The 13860-nt window shown below is 36.5% G+C and overlaps 1 protein-coding gene across 9 annotated transcripts in view; it reads right to left on the bottom strand.

Moving 5' to 3' along the window:
- The window catches only part of LOC149805532 (leucine-rich repeat-containing protein 9-like), a 148193-nt gene that overhangs the window by 100783 nt on the left and 33550 nt on the right, over positions 1-13860 (bottom strand). For all 9 annotated transcript variants that reach the window (XM_089950137.1, XM_089950139.1, XM_089950145.1 and 6 more), the window contains 3 exons: positions 11865-11962; positions 1685-1816; positions 206-391 (listed from right to left, as the gene is read on the bottom strand). In XM_089950137.1, coding sequence (XP_089806263.1) covers positions 206-391; positions 1685-1816; positions 11865-11962 — 416 coding nt within the window. The remainder of the gene's footprint in view (positions 1-205; positions 392-1684; positions 1817-11864; positions 11963-13860) is intronic.

The following is a 13860-nucleotide window of genomic DNA, read 5'->3' as shown; positions in this document are numbered from 1 at the left end:
TGGAAATCACTTTTAAGCATAATCAAGCAACTTCTGGGCCCCAACAATGACCATTCTAATTGGAGTTGTGTCCCCTTTGTTCGAGCCCCATGAATCCAAGGTCCAATAATATCATTACCTCAGGACATTTTTGGTATTTGCAAATAATTGTACACATCATTTATGAAAATAGACTTTGATGTAAAAATGCAAATGATTTTTAAACCTGTTGGTTATGTAGAACTCTCCTTCCATGTCATCAACAATTGATGTCAATTTCTCATCAAATCGGGAGCGCAGAATGCGATTGTGAACCCGAATAATGCGCCTGATTTTTATTCCCACAATTTCATGCTCTCGATAATCAGCAGCACAAAAACGGGACAGGACCAGATCATGACATGATGTAAACCTGTAAATGAAATGTACTAAAACATGTATGTGAAAGGGTGAGGATATTTTTATACCTAAATAACGGAATAAAAAAAAGAAAAAAATTAATTTTTTAATTCATTTGTTTTCCCCACACAGTATCAATTTTCATGGATTTTATCACTGCTTCAAATCACAAATTTAAAGATTCAATGAATAATGAATCTCTTGTGGAAACAATAGAACACCAACTCCAACTCACAAATTTAAAGATTCAATGACAATGGATTTCAAATGGAAAAACAGAACCACAACTTCAACTCACAAATTTAAAGATTCGATGACAATGGATTTCAAATGGAAAAAACAAAACCACAACTTCAACTCACAAATTTAAAGATCATATGACAATGAATCTCATGTTGAAACAACAGAACCCAAACTCCAACTCATAAAATTTAAGTACCAATGAAAATGTCATACTTCCCAATACCCACAAAAATAAACTGATAGTACAATTCTGATAAACTAACCGCTATATGTCTGTGCAAAACACTTGTAATCTATAGATATTTACTGATAATTTATTGTTGACAAGTATCCTCTATTTATCATTGGAAAACAGTTTGAATCTATAGATATCAATTCACTACTGCAAAGGTAAGTAAGCTTAAATTATGTGTTAAGTTACAAAAGATTTAGAGAATTTACATATCAAAAAATTCAAAAAAGAGTCCCAAAAATATATAACAATAGCTTTATATCAAAATATGAGGACCTCAAATGTAAACAAAATTAAAAAATATGTGGATTGACAGAGATTATCTAATTTGAGCTACACTGATTATTTCTGTCTTAAGTCATAGACTGGAAATGAAACAGACCCTAATACAATGGATTTCATTTATTTGACTGACATCAGCTTGAGAGCCAATTTTGACCTGAGGTTAATAAAGTTCTGTTTGGTGGTTATGGTTCCTTTTGGTTGTTTCTGAAAAGTTATGTGTTTATTTGTATAAATAGTGGCCATATTACAAGGCAAATCAGCATCATCTGTACATAATGCAATATCTTAATAATTTGGTTGCAATCAAATCTGGTTGACTCATGTGAGTGATTTTAAAGAAGTTGCTTAATAGTGTTTAAATTTGAAGCAATAACAAACTGGTCCATTTTTTATTGTAAGTTGAACAAAACCAATGTTGATGGGATTGTATAGGCCTAAAGATCATGCAATATAAAATAGATTAATATAAAGAACTGATGAATGTGCATAAAATAAATTCATTTTAAAATATTTTAAAAGCCAGGAATGAAACAAACAAACACTTACCAGAGATCTGACTGTGAACCCTCCTCAAATCGGATATTCCCTCCCGAGTCCAGCTCCAAAATCATTCTGTTGACTAAAGCATCTGCTGACTGTTTAAACAGCTCCAATGTTTCCTGGTAGTATGCCTCAATCCTGGTTTTTGAAAGTAGGTACTTTAATGCTAACAGATATATCAAAACATATTTGATGCATCATTACAGTGAACAAGTCCCTACCTATCAAAACATATTTGATGCATCATTACAATGAACAAGTCCCTACCTATGAAAACACATTTGAGGCATCATTACAATGAACAAGTCCCTACCTATCAAAACACATTTGAGGTTTCATTACAATGAACAAGTCCCTACATATGAAAACACATTTTAGGTATCATTACAATGAACAAGTCCCTAGGTATGAAAACACATTTGAGGCAGCATTACAATGAACAAGTCCCTAGGTATGAAAACACATTTGAGGCATCACTACAATGAACAAGTCCCTACCTATGAAAACACATTTGAAGCGTCATCAGAATGAACAAGTCCCTACTTATCAAAACACATTTGAGGTATCATTACAGTGAACAAGTTCCTACCTATCAAAACACATTTGAGGTATCATTACAGTGAACAAGTTCCTACCTATCAAAACACATTTGAGGTATCATTACAATGGACAAGTCCCTACCTATCAAAACACATATGAGGCATCATTACAATGAACAAGTCCCTACCTATCAAAACACATCTGAGGTATCATTACAATGAACAAGTCTGTATCTACGAAAACACATCTAATCATTACAATGATCAAGTTGCCCTCAACTAAATGAAAAGTATTATCAAATGAAATTGTAAAAAACAAATAAAATATATGCAAATAAATTGCCAGGCTTTTTTTAATTAATGTAATGTGATACTAGGATAATGTTAGATTTCCAGACATATGCATGAACCCACAAATTCATTTCAAACGTATAACTGGTGAACCACCTTTGGTTTTGTAAATTTACAAAGTACCCAAGACTTTTCTAGCATTTTTAATACACAGCCCCTCCCCAATACTTTTGAGAAAAATCCTGAACAAAATATACTTGTTCAAACATTAAAATTCCATGAGTAACTTCTCACAACTTGACATTCTGCTTGACTTTATAGTAATTACCAAAAAAGGCATATAATGTCAAAAGAGTTTACTGTACTGAAATTTCATATGAAAGACTGTACATAGCAAAACAGAATTGTCTCCAACATTCCAATTTCTAGAAATATAATCAAATTCTTAAAAGATTTAAAAACTATTGTTTATGATTTAATTTTGAACTTTTATTAACATAATATCTTGTTCCTTGAATAGTTGTTATAATTGTAGAGAAAATACTAAAGAATATGTTTATTCCCTTTTATTGTTAAGAGTGAAAAGTTAAATTTTTTAGGAAACTTGTTAATTTCCATTGTCACAAGTTTTTGCTATTGTTCTTGTTGTAGGGTTGAATGCCATTTTTTCAGCACAAGATAGGCTATAAATGGCAGCCAGTATAAATGGTTGAGGGAGAAACCAGGAAAACACAGGGAAGAACCACTGACTCACAAGAAGCTACTGGCAAGCTTTCTTGCATACCCATGTTAGCTGAGCCCGAGAATTGAACAAATGCAGAAGATGACAGTGATCTGGAATGGTTAGCACTTTATACCACTTGGTGCTCCTCAGAAGTTTTTAATATATCCTTAGAATAAAGATAAATATAAAGGAATGAGTGATAGTACCAGTGGCCCATAAGTTGAATTATGCTGAAATATACAAGAAAACCAATGGCAGTTCAGATGGATCACAAAGCTCTGTTTTGTCTAAATGATGCAGTATTGCATAGGATATCAATTAAAAGTAAATTTGTCAAAAATGAGGAACTGCCTGTGAACTAATATCAAGTAAAATATCAAAGGTAAAAATGTTAAAATTTGGTAAAAATCTTTATAAATAAATTATAATGGTAAAAAAATGTAAACATCATAAAATGTATGGTCAAAATTGGTTATATAAACTGCATCCATCCAGCAAAAATATATCCAAGATTCTTTTGGTGGAACATTATCATAAAGGTTCTATACGGAGTTCATATCCAAAACCGTTTGTCTCTCATGGTGGCACTCAACAAGAATGTGATCTGCTGTCAGCTGACAATGGCATGTTATGAAATGAAGTCAATGCTCACACTTCAGGGGGGATGCATGAGTCCGGTGTGTATGTCTAATATGTGATCAGCAACATAAAACCTCATCTCAGCAATTTGTTCTGTGTTATTAATGCCACTCTTCAATGATAGAGTGTTAGAGAAACTGATTTAAAATCAAAGACAAACCCAGTTATGCCAACCGATAAGTATGAGTATCAGGAATCCTGGCAACAATTTTCATGAATAAACACAAAGAACTGAACCATTATATATGATTCATGGATGTAGTACTCATCATGGACTATCTACATACCAAGTTACACAACTCTATATGCAGTAGTGTCGAATAAACTAACAAAAACATCATCGACTGATAAGAAAGAACTATAATCCAGCCAAGATCTTATATCAAAACTTTAATAAAACTATTGATGATGATGCTAGAAATGTTGTTAAAATTGCTGTATATTCTGCCATTCATGTCATCAGTCAATTTAGTTAGCAGTGTGCTTAGATCATTTACAATTTCCAAAAGTATAATATCCAAAGAAATGTCAGCCACATTACATTAAAGTAGCATAGAGGTACGCCAATATTCTCGCCACTGTGCATGTTTTAAAGGCAAACAACTTCACCTTACATACATCACTCTCTCAAAAGTACATAATAACTAGTGAGTGCCCCCTAAGGTGTCCATTACATCTTGCTACTAACACTACAATAAGGTGTCCTACTAACACTACAATAAGGTGTCCATTACATCTTACTACTAACACTACAATAAGGTGTCCTACTAACACTACAATAAGGTGTCCATTACATCTTGCTACTAACACTACAATAAGGTGTCCATTACATTTTGCTACTAACACTACAATAAGGTGTCCATTACATCTTGCTACTAACACTACAATAAGGTGTCCATTACATCTTGCTACTAACACTACAATAGTGTCCATTACATCTTGCTACTAACACTACAATAGAGTCCATTACATCTTGCTACTAACACTACAATAGTGTCCATTACCTCTTGCTACTAATGCTACAATAGTGTCCATTACCTCTTGCTACTAACACTACAATAGTGTCCATTACATCTTGCTACTAACACTACAATAGTGTCCATTACATCTTGCTACTAACACTACAATAAGGTGTCCATTACATCTTGCTACTAACACTACAATAAGGTGTCCATTACATCTTGCTACTAACACTACAATAGCGTCCATTACATCTTGCTACTAATACTAAAACAACTATTCCAAGCATTCTTTGCTCAAGTAGCATACCAAGAATAACTACAGGCACAGATTCTCTGTAGATCAATACCTGTAATATTATGGTAACTTTCATGTTACTGTGTGTAGTATGAGGTCAAAGACCAGAAATAACATAACCATTCATGAAGAAAAACTAAAACCAGAAACAGTAATACCAAAATGGGCACATGATACACCCATCTTGTGACAGCCTCCCTACTAATGACACTGACCTTTGAGTAGATATTTTGCTACTAATGACCTTGACCTTTAAGTAGGGACTATGTAGCAAGACACACCATCCATACAGGATTGCAAATTTTCATGTAAATTATGTTTCTCCATTATGTTAGGAATATTAGCTTGCTACCTCATAAATCCAGCCCAACTAAAAGATGATAAATGTCTTTTCCTATCCCATAAAGACAAAGGGCAATAACTGTTGCCCATTACCTCCTCTAGGCACTGCCAGGTGTTGCTAGTCTTTAGCCGAGTGATATACCAATGAGAATGCTTGCATGGTAGGGTGGTTGAGTTTTTCTAAAAGTCATATGATTGGGTAAGTATTCTTGGAAAAGCATATTTTAATTACAAATTTGCTTTCCCTTCAAATACATTCCCGATCATATTACATTAGAAAAACAGGTAATAGGAGGAGTAAATGAGCATCTGACCTCTACCTTGGGTATCCTTCTAGGAAATAATGGCAGGATTCCCCATGTGAACCATAACCTGTTCTCCTAATTACATCAGTAACAGCCTAAGATCACATGACCTGTGACCCCTACATATGGTTAAAAAGACTACTGAAATGTTCTTACCTACAAAATTTCACTGGCATATCCAGTGAAGTTTATAGGCTGTGTTGATTGTTTAAATTGGGTCTGGTGGTCATCTGGGATGCTGTCACCAGACTGATCAGATTCAAAGTTTGCCTTTGCAAAGCTAAATCTTTGGGATAAAAATGTAATAAGGTTGACTCTGCATCCCAGCCAAAACCTTCTGCTGTAACTTTGATCAAAATGTTACATGTGAACACGAGGCTCACGGAGATCGCTCTAACCCCATAAGCAGTAATATTCATGAGGTGACTTAGATCTTGTGAGACCTCAGTGTACACCAAGTCTATAACCTATTTCACACATGAAGCAAGGACTTGAGGGGTAATATCCTGTTTCTCGGCTTTCACTGGGAGAAAGAGGTGTTTGCACATGCCAGGGCTGGTCTCTGTGCATTTCAAGTAGTGCCTGAGTGTATGAACTGGATCTTGCATAGCTGATATTCTCAACCTATCTAAGGAAGACAGCAGGCAAATTGCCACTCTTTGATGACAGACAGCCTATTTTTGGCTACAAAGCTGGTTGTGTCAAGAGGAACACTGAACCATCTGATCTGAACTGACAATAGTTGTAGTCAATGAAAGAGTATGTAGCTCATTCGCCCTGCATGTTGAAGCTAAAGCTATCAAGAGACATGTTTAGTATGATAGTAACCATAGCGAAGTGTGGGCAAATGGCTTTAATTAAGCCATGTTAAAACCCAGGACAGATTCCATTTTGGAAACAGAGTGAAGGATTTTGGTTGATCAGGATAAAAAATGACTAAAAGATCCGATAAATCTTTATCATGCCCGATATCATGTCTACCATGATGTTGGATTATGTCTGATATCATGGAGTGGTAGCCTTTGATAGTAACTGGGGGCAATTGTTTCTCTTTGAAGATCCAGAGAAAAAAGTCTGCCAGTTGAGGGACTGAAGCTCTCATAGGGACTATGTTATTGATATGTCACCAGTCCCATAAAACATGCCACTTGCTCTTGTATGCCTTCAGAGCTGAGGGACTTCTTGCTCTTGAAATGCTCTCCACAATCAAAGGTTTAAATTGTTTGTTAATGCTCTCTGGACAAGAGCCAAGCATGAAGAAGAAGATGGTCTTAGCAGGAATGAAACACCCATGACTGTGGCTGCTTGAGAAGATTTAGGCTGGCTGCAAACTTCCTGGGCAGATCTTCCACTAGACTGAGAAGATATGTAAGCCAGAACTTATCCCATCTGAGAGGGGCTATCAGAATCATCTTGTATTTCTGACATCATACCTTCTGGATTATTTTTGGTGCCAAGACCATGGGATGGTGGCAACTGCCCACAACCCCACCCAAATGAATGACAGCATCCATGGCCCAAGCTTCTGGGTCTGGAACTGGAGAAACAAAGGGCATGCAACTTGTGATTCTGCCTTGTCACAAAAAGATCAATCATCAGATGATCCCAGAATATGCAGGTCTGAGTAAAGACCAACTGATGGGGAAAAAATTATGGGAGATGGACATGACCTTTCCTGGATAGTGTGAGCCAAAACACTGAGTCTGCCAGGAATGTGTCTACTTTGTATGTTGATATGGAGATGGTCACACCAATGCAGAAACTGCCAAATCAGAACACACAGGTTGATTGATTTGGTGCCCCTGTTTTAGGAGGCAGCTCACACCCATGGAGTAGCTGACATAATAAGGACCATTTTACCTGAAAGCCAATCCTTCCAGACATGAAAAGACATTGATGAAAGCCTGCATTTTTGAAAGGTTGACTGTAGATACTACTCCCATGGCTCCCACATGCTGCTGATGAGAGTGAAGTCTGGCAACAGGTGGGTACCCCAACCATACATACTGGTATATACTGTCATTTCTGCCTGGGGCTTCTCCAGTGTGATTCCTATGGTCACCCAACCTGGGTTACACCAATGATACAGGAATGATAGTATCTCAGGCATGATCATGACTGTTTGAAAAGTGGTGCCTTATTGCATACAATGTCATCTGTAAGGGGCATATAAAAAGTTGGCTGAGTGGGATCAAGTCTGCTGCCACAATGAACAATATGAGAAGTTTCAAGAACTCTCTCACTGAAATCCAAGTCCTGTTGGAAACGGACTTGAAGAATTAGATGATCCTGATTACATGAACATTACATGAACATGAGGAAGCTACAGCAGATTCAGAATGGTGATAAACTCCATACCCAGATGAACAAAAAGCAGGAATGGACAGAGGTGGGATTTCCCAGTTCACTAGAAACTCTAGATGATCTAAAAGTGAGAGAAGATCACTTCTGCATGGAGTAGAATAGAACTTAACATATGTTTCTGATGGATGTTGTTCAGGTACACTGCCATCAATATAGAAGAAGTTAATTGGGACAGGGCAACAATGCAAACCATAACCTTGGTAAAAATCCAAGGGCTGATGTTGAGGACAAAGGGTAGGACTCGGAACTGATAAGCCAAATTGCAGTAGGCAAAACAGAAATTTCCATGATACAGGGTGGAGAGGGACAAGAAAATATGCATCAGTAAGAATTCTGGTGGTGAAATGAATTCTGGTGGTGACTCAGGTCAATGATCAGCCTTAAGTTGCTGTTTGTCTTCCAAATAAGAAACAGCTTTGAATAAAATCCAAAGTGATTGTGGTCTTTGCACAATCTCCACTACTTATTTTTTTTATACAAGTGACCATATACCAAGTTGTAGAAAGGCATCCTTATCTCAATTTGAAGGTGCATCCATGAATAGGGGAGAGAAGGAAAGGGAACTGGGTAGGAAAAATAAAATCCAAAGCCCCTCCAAAATGAACTGGATCATCCAATCAGTCTGAGGGATGCAGAAGATAAAGTGAGCCTGAAACTGAAGTAGGTGGCCTTCCACAGGGAGGCTTTCTGTGGGCAGTGGGGAGGGTAAGTCAACGTCTAGAGATAGCAGGACTGAAGGTGGAGAAACTTGTTTTCTTGCCACCTCTGTATGGTTGCCTCTTAGCTTTGTCAGGCTGTTGTCTCCTGGCATCAGACTGGGTTCTATGTCACACACCAGCATGAAAAGATCCCTTGTCTCTAGCCTGCTTATCATCATTATGCAGTGGAGAGTCTGACTGTTTGGAAACGCCTGTGTGTGTGTTAAGCAGTGAGTTGTAGGGGCAGTTCCTTGGATGACTGCCTTCAAGCTTCTTTAATTTTCCTCCAAAGTGTAACTGTGAACCAAACAGTGTCATCTGTAAAACCAGTTAGGATGAGGTTTGAGTGATATGGACTGCCGACATGCACCACATCATATCATGTCGAAGATGGCCAAAGCAGTCAATAAGCCAACATTGAAGACATAGTGAATACATTCCAGATAAGCTTGGACATGCCATGGAACACATTTTTGTCCACTTTCAAACAGTGGAGTGGACATATGACCCAATGTTAGATCCTTTTTCATTTTTATCAAGGGCCAGGAGCCAGGAGACCAGCACTGAAGGTGTCTGAGTGAGTCCTGTAACAGTGAACTGAGAATGCTGCTAGTCCTTGGCTTCCTGAAAGGATAACCTTAAAGTAATCCTTCCTGAAAGGAAAGCCTTAGAATACCCAGATCTGCAATTTCACCTGACAAGTGGCCACTGATCTCCTTGATTTTAGACAATTTGGAATGGAGCTGAAAGGACAGTGTCTTTTCCTCCCGCTGAAATCTACTAATGTTGTTGTTGTTGTTGTTGTGGGGTTTAATGCCATTTTTCAGCACATAATAGGCTATGCATGGCGGCCAGTATTAATGGTGAAGGAAGAACCCAGGAAAACCCCGGGAAGAACCACGACCCACGAGAAGCTACTGGCAAGCTTTCTCACATACCCACATTGGCCGAATCCTAGACTTGAACCCATGCAGACAGAGGTGAGATGGCAGTGATCTATAATGGAGAGTGCTTTAGACCACCTGGTGAAATCTACTAATGCTTTAACTTTATAGTCTTGAGTAGTGGTAGGAGGCGGAGGACATTTTGAAGTTGCCAACACCCTATAAAAGTCCTTGATTGCAGCCTCAAGGCTAAATTTAGTCCATTCCATGGTTGGCTCTGAGTATTGCTGACTTGCAGGAGCTTTGTCGCACTTGGTGTGTGTCACATCATGACCTGGTTCTACTTGCAGAAATGGATAAGCCATACCAGGTGGCATCGATGACACAATTCTGTCCTCTTTGAAAATGTCACTAACTCTCCCATATGGATAAGTAGTGAACATATGGCAGTCTGGCACTGCCAGAACAGTTGGCTGGTTAGCCAGGCAAATGGTCATCCTGGATGCTGGCAGTATAGAAGATGGTCTGTCTATCACTGGTACAGACCACTCCAAGGGCTTGGCTGGATGGACCGATTGCTCACTGAAATCTCTGTCATAGGGTATGTTGCCAATAGTACAGCTAAATGGACACATCTGTCACTAAGATCCACATTAATCCTAGTTGGCTGGATCATCTGATCAAAAAATCTAGGATGGTTGGATGGCTGTCACCAGTACCGAATGGTCCAAGGGCCTAGCTGGACAGAAGGATTTCTCACTGAAATCTCGATCATATTAAAGTTATGTCACATAAGGTACAGCTAAACGGATGAATTTGTCTCTAAGATCCATGTAAATAATAGTTGGCTGTATTGTTTTCTCAAAAGGACCCCCATGCTGGATGGCCAAAGATGGCTGGATGGCTAGTGACAGCAAAGCTGTATAATGAAATGTATCCAATGGATTCAGTACAAACCCCATGCTTCCCGATTTACAGGCCTGATGGCCAAGTTTGGACATGTGGCAGGACTTATGCCCAATGGGCTGCCTAAAATGGGGGCAGGGACACTACATCAATGAGTCAGAATTACCAATGATGAACATAAGGTTGTCTTCCTTGACTTATTCAATCTTTCCCTCCCTTTGATTCCTTATGGACTATTGCTTTGAACTTTGCATTTCATGCATTTAGTTGACATTTCTCCTGAAACTACTTGAGAAGAGAAAACAAAGAATAAATGAGAGATTCAGTGATAACATATTAACTCGCTAAAACCAGCTCCATTACTAGAGGAACAAGCAAAAATGGTCAGTGTTGCACCAACTTATCAATGGCAACATAAGGTCAAAGACAGAGTGGTGTAACATGGTCTTAAATAGATGAAGTCCATAAAGGTGACAAGTCACTCACATTTGGTAGAAATTATACAAATAATGTATACAACCTGCAGAAGAATGATTGGCTCACATATTAATCCAAAATGAAAGTTGGATGGCCCAATTTCAACACTAAAATGGCTTGGATTGTTGGAGATAAAATGTATGAGGTGATCAGGACAACAATGATGTTAAAAACTAGTGACACCTGGCAGTGGCAAGGGTAGGTAATGGGCAAGAATTATTGCTCCTTCTCTAGACATTAAAAGACAATTTTCATCATTTAGTAGTGTTGGATTCACGTGGTAACAGGCTAATATTCCTAATGTAATGTGAATGGGGAATGTTTCTGAAGGTGAAATTTAACTTGCCAAAGTCTCATCAAACATCTTCAGTGGTTAAAAGGTTAAAACATACTCTGAACAAACATTCCAGTCATGGAACAACATTTCCTCTTATTGTGACCTTCACCTTCAGGCTGGGGTAATTGGATACAGTTTCAGTAAAATATCTTTAAATAGCTATGATCTTGACTATAATGCAGGGGACATGCATTTGACATGTGACATGTCATCCATTCATAATATGGGCCACATTTCATGAAAATCTCACTATTACGATTTTATAGACTGGTCAAGCAATATTAACAGATGAAGGTATAGGCAGATGGACAACATCATGACGTTGATTTAAGACAGACAGGTGAAAAAAAGATGAAAGATAAGCTTCACTGTTCTGCAGAAAAATACTGAAGGCACAAAAGGAAAAATTTAAGTATCACTGACTCAGAAATTTTCCTTTCCCATTTTTTTATTCTTTCTTTGATGGCTGTAAGTTTTGCAGGGAAGCCTGGGGTAGAACTGGTTATCTTTTGAAGATTTGCCTGGAAGGAAAAAAAAAGGAAAAAAATTTAAATATATGTAAAGTAGTGGCAGAGTAGTGTTTTAGTAATAAATGTTTAACATTATTTAATTTTAAACAATAGCTGAATGATTGATTCTTTGTTTAGTTTTTTTCTGACAAAATACATTCAAATATATATGTGTTTATAAAGAATTGTTAAAATTCATATTAAGAACTAGTAAATCATAGGAATCCTGTTGTCATATTCAACAACCAGCAAACAAAATATTTATTTTCAAGTAAGAAGTTATTTATATATATATATATATATATATATATATATATATATATATATATATATATATATATATATATATATATCCCACAAAAATTTGATCAGCATCTGCCAAATAATGTTCTGCAATTAAATCCAACCCATGCACCACTTTGTTACATGGTATATTTAATCAATCAACCTACTTCCCTCTGCTGTTAAGAAAATTCTCACACTAAGAGCAAAATATCAGGCATAATAAACGAAGTATAATACATTGTCATCAGTGAACATTACTTCTTCCATTGTTTGTATAGTAATCACATGCAAACACACATTCATTCATCAATTTTACTTTAAAAATAAAACGTTTTTGTATGAAACATTTAGTTACAAAAAATATTTTTGTGGACTATGTACGAAAAATGAAAGAGTATGAAAATTACATAAAATATGGTAGATTCTACAATAATATGATTCTTTATCTCATTTGTTATCTGCTGATCTATTTTATGAGCCATATATATGGGGGAAGTTATATTAATGAAGAAAGTTAGTAAAATTATGTGGCACTACAGAACAGCATGGACTAGTGGCTGATATAGCTGACTTAGAAATGGAAATTGATAGATTGTGTCATATTTTAAAAAGTCACCTATAAAATCATTATGCATCTTTACTTCTGGATGCATGAGAATGCAATTTATTGATTTAATAAAATGAAGTTTCAGACCTGTAATCTTAAAATCCCAAATTAGAACACTGTACAAGTGTTAGGAAACTAACAAACTTATCTGCTAGCAAACAATTAGTTCAAAATCAAAGCATGGGTTATCTTGTGAATATGAAATGAAAAAAATGCAAGGACTAACAACCTAAAAATAGACATATTGTGACATAAGATAACATAAATGTTTTTCTGCATATTAGTTATTTTCACAAAATTTGTGAGGTATCAAAACAGTGAAATTAAATAGCTGTAAATGCGGATTTGAAGAAAATTAAGCAAATGAGTAGTGACAGAGCTGTGAAATCAAATTATTGTAAAACTATCTGATACCTGAAAACAAGGCATTTAGCAGCCATGAATAAATGTAACATGAACAGCACTGTGTTATCTGACCTTAATGCTTCAATTGTAGTCAAACTGAAGTACATCTCACATGATTTTTCATTTCTCCATTCTTCATTGATGAGGTGAAAGAGTGGGGAGAGGATTTTTAAAAAGTCACTCTACCATCTCTCCATGTGTTTCACATGAAGAATAGCTCTACACACCAGGCTTTCTTGTGAAGTCATATTTGCCAATCACCACAAATTTAAGGTAGTATTGATAAAATGGATAAGTTTTGCTATTAATGACCCTAGCAAGCATGTGCTAAAACATTTCATCAAGAAACAGAGAGAGAAAGAAAGAAAGCATTGTGGAGCACTGCCTTTTCTATGTCATTGCCATGGTTAAATAATGGACAGAGCACTTTTTTTAATCAATTTTCAGATAATAACATGATGCCAATGCAAAAATGTTATTAAAACTATATACTGCAGGAAGCATTAAAATTACAGCTTTGAGTTCTGTTAAAAATCCTACATTAAGCATGAGTAATTTCCTTATCACAAAGAAATACGAACATTAAATGCCATTTTTTTTTATTGTTAACATG

The sequence above is a fragment of the Sinohyriopsis cumingii genome, chromosome 2 (assembly GCF_028554795.1).
Source record: "Sinohyriopsis cumingii isolate HCF-2022 chromosome 2, ASM2855479v2, whole genome shotgun sequence".
Classification (NCBI taxonomy): domain Eukaryota; kingdom Metazoa; phylum Mollusca; class Bivalvia; order Unionida; family Unionidae; genus Sinohyriopsis; species Sinohyriopsis cumingii.
Note: the sequence above shows the minus strand (reverse complement) of the source record. Positions and strands in the feature narration are given on the sequence as shown.